At 48.5% G+C, this 23,501-nt stretch overlaps 1 protein-coding gene across 2 annotated transcripts in view; it reads right to left on the reverse strand.

Moving 5' to 3' along the window:
* DCAF15 (DDB1 and CUL4 associated factor 15) overlaps window positions 1-23,501 on the reverse strand; it is a 75,348-nt gene that overhangs the window by 46,203 nt on the left and 5,644 nt on the right. For both annotated transcript variants that reach the window (XM_068110114.2, XM_068110123.2), the window contains exons 2-3: window positions 14,848-14,945; window positions 13,381-13,522 (exon numbers count right to left, since the gene is read on the reverse strand). In XM_068110114.2, coding sequence (XP_067966215.1) covers window positions 13,381-13,522; window positions 14,848-14,945 — 240 coding nt within the window. The remainder of the gene's footprint in view (window positions 1-13,380; window positions 13,523-14,847; window positions 14,946-23,501) is intronic.

The raw sequence follows: 23,501 nt of genomic DNA on the forward strand, positions 1-23,501 counted from the left end.
TTGTCGGGTTCGCTTTAAACCACGACGCGAGGTCGGAACGGAACCTCGACGGCTGAACGAGCCGAACCGGCGGCCTTTGCCAGCTGAACGGACCTTCTCCTGCCATTCCTGTCATCATCCCCGTGTGAGTCTGTCTTTGTTCTGTCCTGGGTATAAGTAAGACTGTATAGATAAGGCTGCCCTGTGTTCTTTTTACATCCATCTACCTTTGTACAACTTTGATCTTTCTTTTCCTCTGGTGTTTGTTATAATAAATGTGTGCTCTTTCTCCAAGCTTTGGTTTCGTCTTCCTCCAGTTGCTTTAGTCTTTTCTTTCCATTGGTCTACGTGGCACAATTAAAACCGCTATAATCGGGTTAGTAATTGTTAACGGCCTGGGTCGTGACTCGCTTCGCTCGGCGTGTCCATTACCGTCGCGACTCGGGCGGGGCTGTCTCCTCGCTGGTTGGGAGGTCACGGTAAGCAGGTATTCGGGGGATCTTTTTTTTGGGTCTCTGGCCCGATTACCCTGGTCGTGGCTGACCACCAGTGACGTCACAGACCCCCAGGATCGGCGACGGCCAGTATAACGGACAAGGGGTTAACCCCCCTTGCTAACGGGAGAGCCATCGTCCCAGATCTGTAACAATATATATACAGTGGAACCTTGACTTAGGAGTTTAATTCGTTCTGTGACCGAGCTCGTAACTCAAATTGCTCGTTTCTCAAATCAAATTTCCCCATTAAAATGCATTGAAATGCTATTAATCCGTTCCAGCCCGCCAAAAACCACACCATTTTTTTTTTAAATATACAGTATATATAAAAATATCTCGCGCTTTATATTTCACCTGTATGCAGCATACAAGTTGGCAGGATGGCCTGGACTGGAGGTACGCACACTTGACTCTAAAGTCTAAACTGTCCAGCCTGGGTTTGAATCCCGACCCAGCTATAACCTGTCATGGGTGAATCACAGGCAGGGTGATTCATCAATGTGTGTACCGCTAAACTGGGCGCCCCGTTTGCGTCCCATTAGTTGTTGGATGTTAAGGATCTCACCGTGTTTTCCACAAAGAGAAGGCGAGCTATCGCCGGCACTCTGAACAAGTTGACGGCAGAGATACTGTACTTGCACGGCAAGATAACCACGTGACCAGAACCCACCTGGTGGCGTAAACTCAAAATAACCAACATGCGAAAACAAAAATGCAGCGCTATACGACAGAGATACTGTACTTGCACGGCAAGATAACCACGTGACCAGAACCCACCTGGTGGCGTAAACTCAAAATAACCAACATGCGAAAACAAAAATGCAGCGCTATACGACAGAGATACTGTACTTGCACGGCAAGATAACCATGTGACCAGAACCCACCTGGTGGCGTAAACTCAAAATAACCAACATGCGAAAACAAAAATGCAGCGCTATACGACAGAGATACTGTACTTGCACGGCAAGATAACCACGTGACCAGAACCCACCTGGTGGCGTAAACCCAAAATAACCAACATGCGAAAACAAAAATGCAGCGCTATACGACAGAGATACTGTACTTGCACGGCAAGATAACCACGTGACCAGAACCCACCTGGTGGTGTAAACTCAAAATAACCAACATGCGAAAACAAAAATGCAGCGCTATACGACAGAGATACTGTACTTGCACGGCAAGATAACCACGTGACCGGGTGGCGAAAGCTCGTAACTCAGATCTCGGCTCGCATCTCAAAGCAATAAACCGCCCAAGCGACGGCTCGTATCTCGAAAAACTCGTAAGTTGGGGCACTCGTAAGTCAAGGTTCCACTGTGTGTATATGTGTATGTGTATATATATATATATATATATATATATACAGTCACGTGAAAAAGTAAGTACACCCCATGTAAAGTTTTGACTTTCACAACATATTTCAACATACAGCTATTTGATCTTCATTTCAACAATATTGATAGATAAAGGTGATATAATGTAACAAATATCATGAAACATTTACATTTTGTAGTCCATTGTATAATTTAAATAAACATAAATGCAAATTTCGCATGTGGAAAAAGTAAGTACACCCTTGGCTCCAATAGGTGGTGTTGTCCCCTTTGGCAGAAACAACCTCAAGTCAGCGTTTCTTATAACTGTCTACCAGTCTCTGACATCGACTGGGAGAAATTTTTGCCCACCCCTCCATGCAGAATTATTTCAGCTGTGCGATGTTTGAGGGGTTTTCTTGCATGCACAGCTCGTTTCAAATCCCCCCACAACATCTCGATGGGATTTAGATCCGGGCTTTGACTTGGTCATTCCAGAACCCTCCATTTCTTTCTTTTCAGCCATTCCTTGGTGGATTAATGGTATGTTTAGGGTCATTGTCATGTTGCAAGGTCCACCTTCGGTTGAGCTTCAACTTTCCGACAGATGGCCTGACATTATCCTTAAGCTCAAGCATTATCCTCACATTATCCTCAAGCAAGCCTCACATTATCCGGTCCGTTTCCGGTCCCTGCAGCAAGGAAGCGTCTTCGACCTCTGCACGGCAGCAAAAGTTATAGTATTTTTTCCATTCGTGTCTTCGTCAATTTCTACTCGCTTTTTATTGTGCATGTGTTGCCGTGTGTTTTCCAGTTGGTGTTGATTTGCAATTCTTGCAAACTTTTGTATAATTTAATCGTTTTCTGTCCCACCGCGTGCGCGGCCTGGTTTCTCTCGGCTTCCCTACCCCCATAGGTGTTCTGTGAATTTAAGTTCTTTCCTTCGCTGTATTGCTTATTTCTTCGATTTTCTCTTCTCCCCCTAACTTCCCCGAACATCGACCACTTGTCTAACGTTTTAAATCTCTTCAAAGTCTCTTCACGTCTCTTCTCGTCACGTCACGTCACGTCTCTTCAAAGCTGTCCATGCGCGCACGCTTTCGAAGTTAAGTAACTTTTCACAATTGTGTTTTTGTCGAAACTGTATCTTTCTTTCGGTGTGTGTAACTATTGGTGTGTCTTTAATAGTATTCTTGGTGTTGGTTTTTCATACCTGTATACAGAATCGTCGGTTAGTTCGTGTCGCGTATTCTGAGGCCTAGTGTAGTACTAGTAGGCTACCGTGTCTGACCTTGGCTTGAGGCTTTGTTTCTGTCTCAGCGGTTCTTCGATTGCGCTCGCAATTACTTTCGGTCTCTATTTTTCACGTTTCACGTTCGGTCTCTGTCTCTGTCTCTGTCTCTGTTTTCATCTCAACTCAAAAAAAAAAAACCCTTCTCTGTTCTTATCCGTTGTTCGTTCGTTCTTCGACCACGTTGTTCGTGATCACGTGTTCACGTCGTTAAAAAATGTTTCAACTGTCCCCTGAAGAACTGCATTCTGTCATATACGATAACACCTTTTTCTTCTTCTTCTATAAAAGGATGCTTTCGACTTGCTCACCAAATCTATTCATTCCAAAAAAAAAATCCATCTCTTACAGTTACAGTGCCTCTTTCATACATTCCCTAAACTCTCCAGAACTCCACCCATCCTTCAGCATCCTCAAATGTATTTTTGACTCGAAGGTCTCAAAAACTCATTTTGCAAGAAATGTTCGTTTCCCATTAATCGTACATTTTTCAAAATCCAATCTCACCCCTCCCCTCCAAATCTTCCCCATCACCCCTTCCCTCCAAAACTTCCCCATCACCCCTCCCCTTCAAAACTTGCCCATCACCCCTCCCCTCCAAATCCACCCCCTTGCCCCTCCCCTCCAAATCTTCCCCATCACCCATCTCTTTCAAATATTCCCCCTTGCCCCTCCCCTCCAAATCTTCCCCATCACCCATCCCTTTCAAATCTTCCCCCTTCCCTTCAAATCTTCCCCATCACCCATCCCTTTCAGATCTCCCCCCTTGCCCCTTCCCTCCGAAACTCCCCCCACACCCCTCCCCTCCGAGACCCTCCCTCACTCCTCCCCTCCTGGACTCCGCTCTCACCCCTCCTCCTCAAAGCATCCTCCCCGCTTCTTCCCCCTTCCAACTTTCACCTTCATCTCCCTCAACCTTCTGCCTCACTCTTCCCCCTCCTCAAATAACACCTCACTGCACCTCACGCAATCACCATCAAACCTTTTGTCTGCCCCATGCTTCCCTTTCTCCAAGCTATTCTGAAATCTCTGACACACCTCCAACAGCTCTCCCTACCTCTTCCTTCTCTTCCACATCTTACCCTACCGCTCCCCCCCCCCCCCCCCCGTTCTGTATCCGATGCTCCCCCTTCCCCTTCTTTAACAGTATGGACCTCAAACATCCGGGGCCTTCGCTCAAACTTGACTGATCTCTCCATACAGGTTGCTTCTGACAAACCAGACATGATCTGCTTAACAGAAACTTTCCTCTTTCATGATGTCTCTGATTCCTTGGTATCTCTCCCAGGTTACTCCCTCCTCCGGTATGATAGACCTGAGCCTCGTCCTGGAGGGGGGGGGGTTGCTATCTTCATAAAAAACTCTCTTCCTCACTCGCCTTGCACTGCCCTCTCTCCACCTCACCCCCAGGAATACCTTTGGCTACGGCTTCCCCTTCGCTCCCACCTTTTGTTCATATGTGTGTTGTACCGTCCACCAAACAGTGATGACTCCATCTACATCTCGCTGTCTGATAATATGGACCAACTTCTATCTACCTATCCCAACTCTCTCTTCCTCATATGTGGTGATTTCAATTGTCACCATGCCAGTTGGCTGGGTGTGGGTACCTCTCTCTCCAGCCATGGCTCTTCAGCAAAGGACTTCTGTGACTCACTGGGACTGACACAATGTGTCAATTTCCCGACCCGGATCTCATTCAACGGAGCATCTTCTCTTCTGGACTTGGTTATGACTAACTTCCCTGAAAATGTCTGCTGCTCTTCTTCTGCTCCAATCGGCTCATCTGATCATGTGCTTGTTAAAGTGGACATCTCTCTGACCATTCTCAGAGAGCCTCCTCAGCGTCGACGAGTCTGGCATTTCACTCAGGCCAACTGGCACGGACTTCAAGCAGCCATCAATCATCTGGACTGGTCTCCCATCTCCACCGCCTCTGACATCAACTCATCCTGGGAATTCTTCCAAAGTAAATTGCTCTCTCTCATGCACAGATTTATCCCATCTTGTCTTCAGTTGTCATACCCTTCCTCCCGTCCATGGTACACGGAATCTTGTGGTGAGGCTATTGCCGAGAAACAACTTGCTTTCGGCTCCTGGAAAGCAAATCCAACGGAAGGAAATCTCATTTCCTTTCACAAAGCCCGAAACAAGTGTGTGTCCACCCTCAGGAGTCAGGAGAGCCAGGAAACAATATCTCTCCGTTCTCAGGACAGAACTCTCTTATCTGTCTCCCTCTTCAAAATCCTGGTGGTGTCTGGTCAAATCTGTTTCTGGTGTTTGTTCCCCCTCCATCCCCTCCCTCACCTCAAACGGCCACACGGCTGACTCCGCACGTGAAAAAGCTGAATGCCTCAACTCTGTGTTTGCCTCAAAATCTTGTGTCCCAAACCCATCCCTCTCTGTACCCACCGTACCCAGTCGTACCCAGCTGCTCCTGGACTATGTGTCCTTTCCTCCTGACAAGGTGGAAAAGTTTCTGTCAACCCTCGACTCTGATTCTGCAACTGGACCTGACGGCATCAGCCCACGGGTCCTAAAATCCTGTTCTTCCGATCTTTCACTCCCTCTCTCTGTTCTCTTCACCCTCTCTTTTGCTCAAGGTCATCTGCCATCTGCTTGGAAATCTGCCAACATCACCGCTTTGCACAAAAAAGGTGCAAAAACAGATCCCAGCAACTACAGACCAATCAGCCTTCTCCCAATTATCAGCAAAGTCATGGAATCCATCATTGCTTCAGATATGAAATCTTTCCTCTTCTCCAATGGCTTGATCTCTGATCATCAATTTGGTTTCAGACCTGGTCACTCCACTCTGGACATGCTGCTTCTGCTTTCTCAACAATGGATGGAGGTCCTGAATGCCAAACAGGAAATTAGAGCCGTCTCCCTTGACATATCACGTGCCTTCGATACGGTCTGGCACCCCGCTCTGCTCACCAAACTCTCCTCTTTTGGTATCCATGGAAATCTCCACACATGGCTGGCGGACTTCCTCTCTAGTCGTAGTCAACGTGTGGCCCTGAATGGGTTTCTCTCATCTCCTCTTCCTGTTCAGGCTGGAGTTCCCCAAGGCAGTGTTCTGGGCCCTGTGCTTTTTCTGGTCTTCATCAATGATCTCTCTGACTCTCTTGAAAATCTTCTCTATCTCTTTGCTGATGACTCTACTCTCTGTCGCTCCATTCTTCATCCCTCAGATCGGCAGTCTGCAGCCTCCTCACTCTCTGCAGACCTGGACAAAATCACAGACTGGGCAAACAAGTGGAACATGTCTTTCAATCCTGACAAATCTCACACTCTTACGATGTCTCTCCGAAAAGACCGAATGGACAATCCTCCCATCCACTTTCTGAATAATCCTCTCCAAGAAGTTCTGTCACTCAAGCTTATGGGTCTCACTATCTGCCATGATCTTTCCTGGGAAAACCACATTTCAAATCTGGCCTCCAAAGCCAGTCACCGACTGGGCATCCTCCGTCGTGCGAAGTCCTTCCTTGGCACACCTGAGCTCCTCACCACATACAAGGCTTTCATCCGCAGCTCAATGGAATACTGCTCTCCCCTCTGGGCTGGTGCTCCTGCCTCACAACTAGCTCGAATTCACGCTGTTGAAACCAAAGCATTCAGAATCATTGGAATCTCCCGCGATGAAGCTAACTCCAAGGGCCTCTCACTCAATCACCGCAGGCAGGTTGGTGGTCTTTCCGTCTTCTACCGACTACTCTCTGGCCTTGACCCCCCCCAGCTCTCTCTGGGCTCTGTCCCGCAAATATTCCTACAGGTCGCACAAGATCTGCCTGCCACCCTCTTATGGTTAAACTGCCAAAATCAAGACTCTCTGCTCACCTTCACTCTTTCATTCCTCTTTTCTTCCGCCTCTGGAACAAACTCCCTCACTCTCTTCAATCCCACTCCACCCTCCAGGTCTTTAAAACAGCTGTTCACCACCATCTCTTATCTTCCCCTATCCAAAACCTTGATCTTTTATATCCCTGCTAATTTCACCCCAATTCCACTTTTTTGAAATACCAACTTCTGTCCTGGAAGTCCTTGGTGTCCTTGTTTTATACTTCTCCCACCCGCCCCCCCCCCCCTTCCCACGCCCCCTCCCCCCAAGCCCTCTCCCTCCCACACATCTCCCTGCTCTTAAATGTTGTGTGCTCTCAAGTGTTTGTGTGCTTCCCCTTCTCTTGTCTTCCGCTCCCTCTTTTTATATATTTTGTTTGTCTGGTTGATTTGTTTGTGAAGTAAATGTCAGCTCTTTCACGAGCCTGGATTCAGTATACAAAGGAAGAAAAAAAAAAAAAAAAAAAAAAAAAACGCACCCTCTGGTACAATGAAGAATTAATAGTGGATTCTATGATGGTGAGCTGCCCAGGCCCTGATGCAGCAAAGCTGCCCCAAATCATAATATTTCCACCACCATGCTTTACAGTTGGTATCAGGTTCTTGTGGTCAAATGCTGTCTTTGGTTTTCGCCAAACATGTCTTCTGGTACTATGGCCAAATAGCTCTACCTTTGACTCATCTGTCCAGAGCACATTGTTCCAGAAGTGCTGGTCTTTGCCGAGGTGTTCATTGGCAAACTTTGCCCAGGTGTTCATTGGCAAACTTTGCCCAGGTGTTCATTGGCAAACTTTGCCCAGGTGTTCATTGGCAAACTTTGCCCAGGTGTTCATTGGCAAACTTTAGTCTTGCCCTGATGTTCTTTCTGGACAGCAAAGGTTTCCTCCTGGCACACCTCCCGTGTCGATCAAATTTGTGCAGCCTCTTTCTAATGGTAGACCCGTGCACTTTGACATCAACAGTGGCAAGAGCTACCTGTAGGTCCCGTGATGACATTCTTGGGTTCTTAGAGACTTATTTCAGCATTTTGCGGTCTGCTCTCGGGCTGAACTTGCTGGGGCGGCCTGGCCTGAACAAGTTGGCAGTTATTTGGAATCTTCTCCACTTGTAGATGATCTTCCGGACATTCGAATGATTGATTTCAAATTGTTTGGAGATCTTTTTTAATCCCGTCCCAGACTCGTCGGCATCTATAACCTTCTTTCTGAAGGCCTCAGAGAGCTATTTTGATCTAGGCATGGTGACACCGCACACTTCAACAACAAACAACAACAACAACACAACATGCATTTTAAAGGCCATTTTCCCTGCTAGAGCGGGAGTTAGCCTTGCGGTCCCCATGACAATCTTCTCCATTTTGCCCTATTTTCTGCATCTCTCCTTGTTAACCCCCTTGCCCGCATTTCTTCTTCCACCATCTTTAGCCAAGTCTTTCTCGGTCTTCCCCGTCTTCAACTTCCTTCTACATTCATTTCCATTACTCTTCTCAACCACACATGACCAAACCATCTCAACCTGTTCCTCTTCACAGCATCAATCACAGGCTCTATTCCCATCATCTTTCGCAATTCATCATTTGTCTTCGTCTCTCTCAACAATGCTCCGCACATCCGTCGAACCATTCGCATTTCCACCCTTTCCAACCTTCGTTGCTGCTCTACGTTCATTACCAATGTCTCGCTCCCATAAATCATAACACTTCTCACACATGCAGCATACACCTTTCCCTTCAGCTTCAACGACACTCCCTTCATCATCAGCACGCCACTCAATTCCGGAAACTTCTTCCATGCACATCTCACTCGAGCAACCGTTGCCGAGTCTGATCCACCTTCTCCATTCAGCATGTCTCCGAGGTAGCAAAATGTTTTCACACCTTCCAGCTTCACGCCGTCTCCAAGATCCAACTCAACATTTCCTCCATCTGCAGCTCCCTCTGTGCACACCTTACATTTGAATGCAGCTGCCACACTGGTTAATGACCCTCTCAGACCACGAGATTTTTGATGAACCCACTCAGCGCACATTATACACTGAATGGAGTTCACTCCGACACCCTTCCTACACACAGCACAGCGCCACTTCCCAGTTCTTTCCACCTCACGACATGCTTTACCACTTGCCATCACCTTCGTCTTTCCGATATTCACCTTCAGACCTTTTGTCTCCATACATTCCTTCCACGTGTTCATCTTTTCCTTCAGTCCATCCATAATTTCCGCAATCAACACCAGATCATCTGCATACAACAACTCCCACGGTAAACCCTCCTTTACGTTCTGAGCCAGCACCTCCATCACAGCTACAAATAGCAGTGGACTTAGTACCGACCCCTGATGCACTCCCACCTTCACCTCAAACTCACCACTGTTCCCATCCTTCGTCCTTACAGCTGTGCGTGCTCTTTTGTACATTGCCATCACTACTCTGATCAACCATTCCTCCACTCCTAACTTCCTCAATGCCCATGTCAATACTTTGCGTGGAACCCGATCGAATACTTTCTCCAGATCAACAAACCCAAGAAACAACTTCTTCCTCTTCTCCATGTACTTCTCCTGCAACTGCCTCACAATGAAAAGCGCGTCTGTCGTTCCTCTTCCTGGCATGAATCCAAACTGCATTTCGTCGATCTTCACTTTCTTCCTTATCCTCCTCTCCAACACCTTTTCCAATACCTTCATTCCATGCTCCAATCACTTTATCGCTCGGTACGAGCCACACTCCAGAGAGTCACCTTTCCCCTTGTATAGAGGGACGAGGGTACTCAGTTCCCAATCCACTGGAATGCGGCCTTCTTTCACCACCAGATTACAGATCTCTGTCATTCTCTTCACACCCCAACTTCCTGCTGCCTTCAACATATCTCCCACAACTCCCGTCGGCCCTCCCGCTTTTCTACCCTTCATTGCTTTTCTCACTTCCTCAACTTCCTTCTCAGTTATCTTCTCTGCCGGTCCTAAAACTGGGTTACCCTCTATGTTGCCATCCCATTCATTCTCTGTATTCAACAGCATTTCCATATATCTTTTCCATCTTCCTTTAATTCCATCTGGGTCGACAACGATTTGTCCCACTTCATCCTTCAAGCAACTCACCCCCATAACATCACACCTCTCTTTCGCTATCTGCTTTGCAATCCTGAATACTGCTTTCTGACCCTCTTCCGAATCCAAGCGTTCTCCGAACATTTTCCTACATGCCTCCTGCGCCTTTGCTACCTCTTTCTTTGCAGCCTTCCTGGCTGCCTTATAACTTTCATGCTCTGCTGTTTCTGCTCCCGTACCCTTCGCCTTCTGCCACTCCTTGAACTTCTTCCTCTTCTCGTCAATCCTCTTTCCAACTTCATCATCCCACCACCATGTTTCCGAGTGCCTCGGTGGTCCTTTTGTCCATCCACATACCTCACCAACAGCTCCCAACAGACTAGCTTTCATTGACTTCCAACCACTTTCAAGCTCAACCACATCATCCTCGACCCTACTCAGCCTCTCTTTTAATGCCTCCCTTACTGTCACCTCTTTCAACCTCCACACCTTCATTCTCGGTTGGTACTTCACCCGCCGAGCTCTCCTCGCACCTTTCACCCTTACGTCTCGCACCAGACAACCAAGTGGTGCTGTGAAACAGCCTCCTCCCCCGGGATCACCTTTGTGTCCCGGAGGTGCCCCCTATCTCGCCTACGCACCATCAGGTAGTCAACGGTTGTCGTCGACCCACCTGACGTGTATGTAACAAGCTTATTATCCTCTTTCTGGAACTGAGTATTACAAATCAACAAATCAGCTCCATCAGCAAACTCCAAAATCCTTTCACCTTCTCCATTTCTCACACCATATCGGTAACCCCCATGAACTCCGTCAAAACCATCCATACTCCTTCCCACATGTCCATTTAGGTCTCCTCCTACCACAACAACTTCCTCATCTTTCACGTTTTCCATCAGCTTCTCTATCGCACACCAGAACTTGTCCTTCTCTTCATCGCTTCGACCAACCTGCGGAGCATATCCCGAGATGACGTTCACCAAGAGCTTTCCAATCATCATTTTCACCATCATCAACCTATCACTCACTCTCGTCACACTCACCACACTGTCTACAAACTCCTCAGAAAACAGGACACCAACACCATTCACGCCCTCCAGGCACCCTTGCCACACAAACTTGTATTTCTGTCCCTGCCTACCCTTCACCATTCTCACACCACTTCCCTTCCATCTCGTCTCTTGCACACAACATGTTTCCACTCTTCTTCTGACCAATACTTCCACCACTTCTCCTGATCTCCCTGTCATTGTCCCTACATTCCATGTCCCAAACCTCAGAAACTGATCTCCACTTCGGGCTGTACCCTGCCCACATGTAGTTGTAATTGTCATGGTTCTCTTTTTGAGGCAATGTTTTTATGGCCGGATGCCCTTCCTGACGACTTCAACAACAAAGAGCAAACCAAACTAAATGGCTGAGGTTTAAATAAGACAGGTTCCTCCAAGATCCTCTCTAACGATGTTCTCATCATTTGCACCTGAGCTGGTGCACCTGATTCTAATTTTAGGTATTTGTAGTCGTGATAAATGTAGGGGTGTACTTACTTTTTCCACATGCGAAATTTGCATTTATGTTTATTTAAATTATACAATGGACTACAAAATGTAAATGTTTCATGATATTTGTTATGTTATATCACCTTCATCTATTAATATTGTTGAAATGAAGATCAAATAGCTGTATGTTCAAATATGTTGAAAAAGTCAAAACTTTACATGGGGTGTACTTACAGTCATACCCCGTTTTACGCCATTTCGACCTCCGTCAAATCCGACTTTACGCCACTCTTCTAGAGAAAATTTCAGTTCAGCGAACGTCATTATGTGCGACTTTACGTCACTCCTATATCATCATCTCCTTTATCTCGAAGGAGGAGAAGACCATGCCAGGCTACAAAGTCGCGAAGGAGCGGCTAACGCTAATGCTTGGGGGTAATTGCACGGGCGACTTCAAGCTGAAGCCGCTCTTGGTGCATCTTGGTGTATCATGTGTGAGTAGGAGGATGAGCTTTAGGTGCAAATGAGGAATTGAATGAGGATCTTTGGAATGAACTTGGTGAAATGAGGCATTGGTCGAGAATGGTTGCGTGTGTGAGAATCTGGTTATCGTTGAACTTGGTGAAATGAGGCAATGGTCTGGGCTGACCGGAGAAAGTGTATGAGTGGTGTATTGAGAACATGTGTAATGGTGTTGCGTGATTGACCTGCATGGGGTGCAAGTGGATAAATGGAGAGAATACTTGGTGTGTGGGAATAAATGGTGCGTGGAGTGAGTAGTGTGGATTGAGTGGTGTGGAGTGAGTGGTGTGGAGTGCATGGTGCGAAGGAGTGGATGGGGGAGGATGGACCCCTTCACGAATACCCGGGGAGGGTAGTTTAAAGTTTGGTAGAGGGAGTAGGTAAATTGTTTGGAAATTGACAACTGTGGTGCAGGGAGTAGCAAGTTGTTGTTGATGCATATCCTTGTAAAGAACCGATCGACGTGTGCATGTGCACATGTGCATGGATTTGCAAATGCCTGCCTGTACGTCGTCGTTTCTGCGTATATCGCATCGTCCAAAAATAAAGAAGCAAGCAACTTCGGCCGCTCGAGGAAAGACGGGGCACGCCTACGACTCAGAGGCGAGCGTCGATCCCCGGGGCGGCCGGGTTCACGGAACCCTGAGCTCGTTCGTTCGTCACAGACGACACGACACGACACGACCACCGGTGAAACTGCTTGGACATGTTGGGTAAAGCACGCCATGGTGAAGCGGGCCGCGGAGCCACTCGGCACACAAGCCAGCTCACGGTCGACACATCCGGGCCGGTCACCCCGTTCGAGGAGAAAACCCGACCGATAGAAAACAACGGAGGGACTCCCGACGGGGAGCGGCAAAGATTCAGGGCGAAGCCGCAGCCTCTTCCAGTTATTTACTCTAGTTTTACGAATTACGGTGTTTGTCTTCATTTTAAGGCATTTTTAAGACATTACGCCCGGTTTACGTCAAAAACCGAGTTGCGTCACGGCTTATGGAACCAATTAATGACGTAGGCCGGGGTATTACTGTGTGTGTGTGTGTGTGTGTGTGTGTGTGTGTGTGTGTGTGTGTGTGTGTGTGTGTGTGTGTGTGTGTGTGTGTGTGTGTGTGTGTGTGTGTGTGTGTATATATATATACATACATACAGTATATGTAAATATGAACACATTGTCCAATTCCCCACACACCTTTGCCGTATCCATATCCATGTAATGTATATGTGAGCTAGGAGTGTGGTAAAAAAATTTAAACAGGAAATGAACTACTATAAAAGCTGGCTTAAGATCAAGAGATGGATGTAATGGCAGTCATCCATTAGCTATTCTCGGTATTTAACTTATCACATCTCTGAGGTGCCTAAAACACAAAAGAACAGAAGAAATACCTTCTTTAAATGACTGGTAAAAGTAAACTCCCACCAGTGGAGCCGGAAGATATAAAAAGAGCAGACAGCATTCTCATCGTCAATGTCCCGAGTGTAAGACAGCAGAAAACGATCCCATTTAGTGAACCCCAGGAAGATATGTCTGCAAAGAAGTAAGAGACATTGTAACAGGTTGCATAGTGTAAAAGGGAGAAAACATTTCCATTTCTTTATTTTGCAATTCACCTAACAACAAGAGGTTAAATGACAACAATGATTTCTCGTGAGATCTAATGCTCATCATGAAGCTTGTACATAAAGCATATATGAAGGACAAGAACATACCAGTACAATGTACTTAAATGCATTTTGAGGACAACAGACAAATCAATACTAGACAGTATATGGTATTACAACCCAGGATCGCAGTATTATGAGCATTGGGTTCAGATGCAAACACCAAACAGGTTAATCACGAATCATCAGCAGCAGACCTCTAGCTCGAAATAATCAGCAGGGCATTCCATCAAGGCCCTCTTGGAATGCTTCCTGCGTTAAAGAGGGACCTGCCCTTACGAAGCTGTGCCCTGCCCCTGAGAATGCAAATAATACCTTGAATATAGTTTATTCCTCTAAAAATTGCCTGCAGTCTCTCTGCAATCTTCCATTTTGGCTTATGGCTTTTAAATTTCTTTCAGCGACACACATCCGGAGGTCAGGGAAGGTCGAAGCTTGACGCTCCAAAATAAATAAATAACTTGTGCAAATCATTCAAATCATTCATTCATTCATCGAATTCCCCCCCTTCCCCTCCCTTCCCCACCTTCTACTTCCATGCCAAGTTTATCCCCCTCCCCTTCCAGAACTCATTGTTAATTACCTGTTGTTCTCAAAAGTGCCCTTCTAAATTTGACTTACCATTTGCCAGCTGTTATATTTAAAAACCTGGTGTTGGTTTAGCGGCTAGGGTGCCAGCTTGGGATCCTAGGATCCTGGGTTCGAATCCCGGTCGATCCCTGAATTAACGCCAGGGGGGTTGACTCAGCCTGTCATCCTTCCAAGGTCGGCTAATTGAGTACCAGCTCACTGGTAATTCCCTGTTTGTCGTAAAAGGCGACAAACAGGGTTGGCGGCAGGAAGGGCATCCGGCCGTAAAACATTGCTTCAAAAAGAGGACCAACAAAAACAACAACAACCACGGTGCCCGACAAAGGCCAACCCCCGCTTTGCGGGGGGAAATGGCCTCTAAAGGTGTTTTTGTTTTTGTTTTTGTTTTTAAAGCTATGGGTCTGCACAGTGACTATAACCAACAAATGGACAATTAATTGCAATAAAATACAGGTGCATCAAAGCATGATGTGAAAAGCACAATATTAAGCTAATGTTTGGCAAGAAGTGAAATACTACTCCATATAAACATGCCAGCTTGAAATTATGAAGGGATAGCAAATAGTTGTAACAAAGATGTGATGTGGATGGAAAACAAACCCCTGCTGCAAATCTTGTTCCCGAATGATGTTCTTGAGTGGGAAGCAAAGCCGAGGGGGAAGATTGTGGAATAGCCTCCGTGAAATATGACTGTGTGTCTGCACAGGATACGCAGCCAAATAATATCATTGAACATCACAACACAGATAAATACAACCGATGTAAACAATCACCCGAAAAATAATGAAACAGAAAACACGACACAGCGTTAAGGTAGGCTGATAGGTTGACCTAGAGGTACGCACACTCGCCTCTAACCTGTCAAGCCCAGCTATAAACTCCTGATTATGAATCCCGACCCAGTTATTAACTGTCACCTCGGTGTTTCACAGTCAGGGTGATTCATCAATGTGTGTGCCATCCCTCCGATGGACGTTAAACTTGGCGTCCCGTCTGCCAGCATTCGTTGGTGGACGTACAAGATCCTATGGTGTCCTTCACGAAGAGTCAGCCAGCTATTCCCGGCACCCTGGACAAATTTGTGCCCTAACCACCGGAGAGCACTACATCAGCGGTACAGCCATGCCCTCAACCAATAATGCTATCCCGCAGCCTTGTGCTGCATATAAACGAAGGAGCGAAAATGTTTATGGCAATGCTCATGACAAAACCTAATAGTGGGGCAACTTAGCATAACAATTGTACATTTTGTGAGGAAAGCACCAAATTTGGCACACTAGTAGACTATCATATTATGAGAAGATCTGGATATTGGGCCATCTCAGATTCAGAGATTTGATTTTTGCAAGATTTCGATTCGATTGGGATCGAAGAGAACACCTTCTTCGTCTTCTGTACAGTGAGGTTGCCAGCCCTGAATTATCTGGCTACATCTGGGTGCTTCATTGGGAGTGCAACCATGTCCCTCAGGTGAACAGGGACCCACCTCGCATAGTGTGTGTGGTCTAAGGCATGGAACCATGGGACCAGTTCCGTCAGGGCATCAAGGTACGTCGTGAATGAAGCCTGCCGCAGAGAACGCACATAGACCAGTACCAACATCTCTAGTTCCAGCACAGTTGCCCAGTACTGAAAGTTGGGAATGTCTTCTCCTCTCTGGTGACACCAGTCTTCGAACTCAGGCAGGTCTTCTGCATCATCAGCATAGTTCATACGTACGGTGTTGCAGGATGTGCAGTTCCGCTGCAGTGATTTGATGAGCTTTTCTTGTGCGGGTGACGGGGGCAGCTCGCAGGAAGGAGTCGGCCGTCCCTGGCGTTGCAATCTCAGCTTGCAAATCTGCAAAATCTGCAAATCTTGCAAAAATCAAATCTCTGAATCTGAGATGGCCCAATATCCAGATCTTTTCATAATATTGTTACGGCCCGCGGATAAGGATGTTGGTTTGCCGAGCGGATGGCACCGCGGCCTAACAGTTACCCCGATTAACCCGATCCCCGAACGTTGGCCGGATCGCGCCACAGATATTCAATAGGGAAAAGACTAAGGCGATACGGATGTGAAGAAGAAGCAGACAAAAAGGTTGGAAATACGAATATAATTTATTTGCTATTTACAGGCTCAAAAAAACCAAGGAAAAGGAAAGATAATAAAATAATATACAGAAGATATTAGAGACACAGTGCAAATTCCTTATACAAGCTTAATTAAATACCCAGGACAGAACAAACAAAACAAACTCACGTACACAAGAGGATGGAAAGGCAGGAGGTGGATGGCTGGAGGGAGAGGAAGGTCCAAGGGGGTCCTGCAGCACGATCGGCGTGTTTAGCAGCCGCCGTTCCTTCGCGGCCCTGCTCAAAACTGCCGTCCAGGCCCCAAGCGGCTGTTGATGCTGCTGTGGCCGCCGCTGCTGCTGCTGTTGTCTGCTGCTGCGGCGGTGGACGTCGCGCGCTTTTCCAGGACTACAACAGGCTTCTTGCTGTTAACTACTGCTCAGTCCAACCTTGGCGAGCAAGGCGACGAATAGCAGGCTTTGTGCTTTCCGGGATGTCCTCTCCTTGGATGTTCTCTATGTTCTCTTTCTTGGTCCAACCACTCTTTCTCTCTCTTGGTCCAATCACTCCTCACCACCGACAACTCAACGCAACCACTTTGCTTCTTGCGCGCGCGTTTTTATAGCGCCTCCAGCGATCAAGCCGCCGGCCTTCAGGACACGCCCATCGGTGTGCTCACCTCAGCCCTGGTTGGTCGCAAGACCCTCTGGCTCCGCCCTTGATGACGACGGGCGGGCACGCCTTTCTTCCCCGACCCGAGCACATGTTCAATGGTGGTTTTGGAGGGGATGTAATTGGCAATCGAGGCTTGGCAATGACGAAAGGGGAAATGGAGGTTTTGGGAATGGGATGAAGAATGAAGGGAATTTATCTATTTCACTTGGTGCAATGGAGTGTCATCTTAATGGAAGACAAGGCCTTACCCTAATACACATAATAAAGATATAACTATCAACCAGGGGGAAATCTATGATTGGCTGACGTGTATGCTTTATGGACTAATTATGGGACGCCCTTTGACCTTTACACAACACTGGAGTAAGGAGGGTCCAGACTTAAGCAATAATTCACAACAATTTACTACAATACAACACAATAAAAAAACAATCCTCATAACCGCAACACTGCACCCTCCTCCTCTTAGGCACATCCCGGGCCTATAACTTTAATTTAGTGTGACACGTAGGTGTAGTTCCCTCTACTTTTAACCTGACCCTGAGTGCGACAGTTTTAAAACATAAATAAATATGTCCCACTGCTCCATTGCACCCTACCTAACAGACTCACGCCCACAGCTAACCGAATTGCGGAATGGTCTTCAAACTATACACTGACGGTGGGGAGCATTATTTACAATGACGTTACTTTATTTACAAAACTAACCCAGGACCTGTGATTGTTCTTTCTGGGGGGAGACAGTCTGCTCTGCATCGACGCACCATGAAAGCACCCAAAACGCACCAACACACCCTCAAGCACCAATCGGTGCACAGTCATCATTGTTCAATAAAATAAAAACAACAAACAACCCCTAACCCTGCAGGTGGTCTCTTGCTCTTCGGCTCCCTCTGCTGGCTATTATTATTTTCCTGGTGTTGTCATCTTCCTTTGCTGGCGGCCTATTTGCACTATTAAAATGCACCCAACGTGTCCATTTTTATTTATTTTATTTATGGCCCACAGGGCCGACTAGTGTGGTTCACCTGTGGGGCATCGGTGCCCTGTGATCAAGGTCCGCCAGCATGATTTCGGGCCTTCATGGCCGGTTCCAGCAGAGGGGCCATGCCCCAACCCATGGGGTCCATCAGTGGTGCCCAGCCACAGACCTGTGGTCCATAATGTGGTGCATCGATGCAGACAGCTGGTTCTGGGAGTTCCGGGCGCACAATGGCGGACTCACGCACGCTCCCCTCGGCGCCTAGTGGCGCACAGGTCCTCATGTGGGAGACAAAGGGGGGAAAGACAGATGAGCGAGGGGTAAGGTCTCAAGGGTACACATCAAACAAGGCAATGCAAGGCGAAGTGCGTACGGAGAGCGAAGTGAGAAAGCTCGTCCCTACCGTACGTCACCCCCCCTGTCACCTACTCTACCCTTGCCCTTACCCCATATTTACAAAAATCTACACATTTACAAATTTGTCGCTACTGTCACGTCTTCCCCATATTTCCCCTATACCAAATTCGTCTCCACAATCCCCCTATCCAAAATTTGCCATCACCCAATTCATCATCGATCCTCATAAGGAGGAAGAGATGGAACACAGCACAATGTCACACCCACGTCATGATGCGTCTCACAATCCAAACATTTGCATCAAAAATAATAAAACCAACCTGGCATGGTGTGGAGGTACGTCATCCCAGGTGAGTGGATGTAGATGGTGCAAGGAGATTCTTCATCCTAACTATCCTCTAAATGACATTAACACACTTTACACTACCCGGGGTCTTTCCCTGCCAAGCCATTGGCCAACTTACTCTATGGGTTTTAAGAACCAAATTCCCATTGCCCAAACTGTGGTGCTTCTCAATTTGGGGTCTCACTCCCCCGATGCAACTCCCTGTGCCCTTGCACAATTTCAGGACTGGGGCGTATAGCTCTCCCAGCAGGTCTACCCACCTGCACACCTCCACCACTGCAGTTGCCACCCGAGCTTACCTGCTCCTCACCCTAACCTATCTAACTGGGGAAGGCCCCTCCTGGCTCTGTCACCCCTCGGTGCCCTCTGGCACAGGGCTACCCGGGTCCGTCCTCCGGATCCTCGGGCCCCATCCACAACAACTCTACCGGCTCCCAGAGCCCACCTGCGGCCTCACCTGGCCGACATCCTCACAGTGGTGGAGTGCCCAAACCAACTACACACACTAACAGGCTACACGCCCAGCCATTTCCACAACACTAATGCACCCATCCAAATACCATTCTTTCACCTCGCACCACAGATGCCAATATCCAACCACAATTTACCTGTACCCTCTACCTAACTCTTAGACTACCCTCCCCGGGTATTCGTGATGGGGGTCCACTCTTCCCCCATTCACACCTCCGCACCATCCACTCCACTCCACAGTTTCCACCATACTCACTCCACGACCATCCATTCCAATACTCCATATATTCCACACTCCATGTCTTCCACACAACCATTCTCCATACACCTGTCGTTGCACACCTGTGCAATCTTACCTGGTGCCACCTGCACCCTCCTTCCTTCACCATTTCGTCAGCACAACTCACATCACCATCACTCACTCAAACACTGCTCCATACATCTGTTCAGTTGCACACCTGTGCAATCACACTTGTTCCTCACACACTTTTCACAATACAGTTCTGAATACACCTCCAACACTCACACGGCATCATCTAAACTACCTGTTGCCCTGCTAACTTAGTGCTCCCCGTCTTCCCTTTAAACTAAGCACATACCACGTCATTATCATCCAAACTACCCTCTCTATGTCCCCAGCTACCTGTCCAATGTAGCTACCTAACCTTACCGTTACCTATTGTCAAACTCTAGGTCCCTACACATTATCCAAACCCTCCCGGGCTAGTTTTCACTGCCATAAACCCCATAACACTAGTGCTCCTTTGCCCCCGGTATGAGGGGTGGCAGAGTTGCCATCCCCTCACATCGGGTATCTCCCACTATAAATTTTGCTCACCAAATTCCAGCCAATCATAAAATTTGCCAATCACTACCCATCATCTGCCAATCATCACTCTGCCAATCCTTTGCCAATCATGAAATTTTGTTTCTCTAATTTCGGGGCCAAAACACTATCCTCATCATCATCATCACAGTCCGCTTTATCTGAGCCTCGGTGCGTCGTCACATCATTAAAACCCGGCTTCGCAAAGCCGAGCAAAGAATTCGGGTGGTTTGGTCGCCTTGGCTGGATCCGTCCGGCATTCACGACTCTGGGGAGGAGGCATGCTCGGGCCGAGGTTCCACGCATCATCGCGGCTCGGTACCTTGCGGTCCCGGGCCCGATGGCTGAGGCTCGCCCAGTCGGAACCCCGGCCCCACGAGGGGGCACCGTTCCGCTTCCTCCCACTCGCCCTTGAACCGGACCGGTCGACTCGCCCGACAAGGCCCGGACTCGACCGTGCGGGGCGGGGCCAAGCCCGAATCGGCAACGACGCTCCGAAGAGAAGCGACGCAGTATCGATCCGCGCCGGGCCTGGCATCCAACAAAGCGCACCGCGCCCCGAGTGCTCGCATCGGCTATCCGTCACCTTAAACGCTAACCCGTCCAACGTCGATGCTTTACTTACATGCCCACACGCACACGCGACCCTTTTGACCCTCACAAAACCCGGCGTTCCAACGCCGTCCGTACATTCCACCAACGCACTCCCTGTTACACACGACACCTCTCGCGCACACTCTTGCGCACATTCGCCGTTCGCACACTTCGGTCCACACCTCTCCTCCGTTACGTCCTCCGTAACACTCACCATGGGCGTGCACTCTTGCATCCACCCACTACCGCGCTCCGATGTGCTCCCTCGCACTCGCGCTACTACCAACTCAGGTGTGCTTTCTCGCACACCCTCGCTGTTCATCCCATACGTGCATCCTCGCACCCGCTCCACCACCAACTCACTCCTCGTGTCATGCTCCGTACACCCCGACGTGCATTCTCGCTCGCACTCGGTATCACACTCGCGCTTCGTAACACGCTCACCCCTTGACGCACACTTTTTTTTTTTCACACGCGTGCCATTTCCACTCACACGGGACCCTTCACCAACGCCCGGGTGCCATATTGACCCCAATCGCGCGACAATTCTCTTCGCGCCAAACCCCCTCTTACAAAATCTCCCGGCACCACACACAGCCTGTCTCACCTTCGGGGTTCTTCTTCCTCCCTGCACCGACACCTGCAAATCTTTATAAGGATTAATGAGCACAGCACCGTGATGTGAGCACGGACTTTGCACAGTTTCCATTCCTTCCTCCAACTGCTGGGCTACCTCCGTCGTCTTTTCAATTTCAACTATACCCACCACTACTTTTTCTTTATTCGCCTCAACGACCGCTGGCTTTAATAAAACTTTCTCTCCTACCTCAGCGGTCGCCGGCTGCCCCATACCCCGGGTCGCGATCTCTATACCCGTCATTGTACCCGCACTTTCCTCCGCTTCGCTCAACCAGTGCTTCTCGACCCGCTTTACCTCGTCATGCACCCTTGGGACCTTTTCGCTCAACCTGCGGTTAACCTCCTTCTCAGCCTCCCTTACCTCATATGCGGCTCTGTCCCTCACCATTCCCTTAGTTATTTCTTCAATTTTATTACTCAATTTGTTTAGACCGTCATTCTCCCGTTTCATTTCCGCCATGATTTGGGCCATGAAGGCTTGCATGTCGCCCACCCCCATCTGCGCAGCGGGCGCGGCTACCGCGCGCTCGTGCGAGGCCCTATTTTGTGCGCCTCCAACCTCGTGCGTGGCGTCGCCATTTTGTGCACCTGCAACCCCCACTGTTAGTGTTACACCTTCTCCAACCTCCTCCCTGGGGTGCTGGGTCATTAACTCTACCTTATCTTCTAACCCCACCGGCATCAAGTTGCCTTGGTCCTCCATGGCACGACTCAAATTTGGGATATTCTATAATTTCGGGCGCTCTTAATTTTGACCAATTTTTTTTTTTGATGTGATAAAAAATTTGGTTCGGGCCTCAAATCCCACTCCTGACACCATTTGTTACAGATCTGGGACGACGGCTCTCCCGTTAGCAAGGGGGGTTAACCCCTTGTCCGTTATACTGGCCGTCGCCGATCCTGGGGGTCTGTGACGTCACTGGTGGTCAGCCACGACCAGGGTAATCGGGCCAGAGACCCAAAAAAAAGACCCCCCGAATACCTGCTTACCGTGACCTCCCAACCAGCGAGGAGACAGCCCCGCCCGAGTCGCGACGGTAATGGACACGCCGAGCGAAGCGAGTCACGACCCAGGCCGTTAACAATTACTAACCCGATTATAGCGGATTTAATCGTGCCACGTAGACCAATGGAAAGAAAAGACTAAAGCAACTGGAGGAAGACGAAACCAAAGCTTGGAGAAAGAGCACACATTTATTATAACAAACACCAGAGGAAAAGAAAGATCAAAGTTGTACAAAGGTAGATGGATGTAAAAAGAACACAGGGCAGCCTTATCTATACAGTCTTACTTATACCCAGGACAGAACAAAGACAGACTCACACGGGGATGATGACAGGAATGGCAGGAGGTCCGTTCAGCTGGCAAAGGCGGCCGGTTCAACTCGTTCAGCCGTCGACGTTCCGTTCCGACCTCGCGTCATGGTTTAAAGCGAACCCGACAACCGCTGGAACCAACGTGGTTGCGTCGACGCCACCCACGACCCTCTCGCGCTCTCAGTAATGATGGGATTTCCTCTCAGGCAAGGCACGATCTCTCGCGTCAGGCAACCCTCTTTGGCTGTGCACTCATCACCTCTGCTGGTCTCAAGCCTTCTCTTTTCCCATCTCCTCATGCGCGATCCTCGAACGCATATATGAAGTGGGGTCGCGACACGCCCTCGGCCGTTTGAGTCCCGCCCACGTGCTCTGTTTGTAGCCTTATTTGGTAACGGAGCTGAACAGCTCCGCCCTTGTGGGGAGCCACGGCCACGCCTCTTCTCGGCGACCCCGCCTTCTTGTCCAATGCAGAGCACCAAGGCCAGGGAGAGGGCGCGCACCCCACGCCTGTTGAGCTGTTTGCAGAGAGATAGGGAGTTTGCTGGGGTATGGCGTTATTGAAGGGGAGCTAACCTTATTTGGTAATGCAACGTGGTGTCAATCTAGTGGATACAGAACCTTAATTAAACATAGAATAGGAAAATAAAAATAATCCCCAATTTTTCTCTCCGAGCCCTCCTTTCGTCCCTCATTTCTTCCATTTCCCTGCTAAATTTCTTCCTTTCTTCCCTCTGCTCGGCCATGTACGCCAGGCATTGTGTCATGAATAGGCCCCAGTCTGTTGGCACCGCGGGCTCGGCTGCCGCGCGCTCGTACGAGGTGCCTTTTTGCGCGCCTGAAACCTCGTGCGCGAGAGCGCCATTTTGCGCGCCTGAAACCTCGTGCGCGAGGTCGCCATTTTGCGCGCCTGAAACCTCCTCAACCACCTCCTCATTGCTCTCCTCTATTTCGTCCCTCTGATCCTGGGTTACTCCTAACCCCTCTCCT

The sequence above is a fragment of the Myxine glutinosa genome, chromosome 1 (assembly GCF_964187855.1).
Source record: "Myxine glutinosa chromosome 1, kmMyxGlut1.1, whole genome shotgun sequence".
In the NCBI taxonomy this organism is placed as follows: domain Eukaryota; kingdom Metazoa; phylum Chordata; class Myxini; order Myxiniformes; family Myxinidae; genus Myxine; species Myxine glutinosa.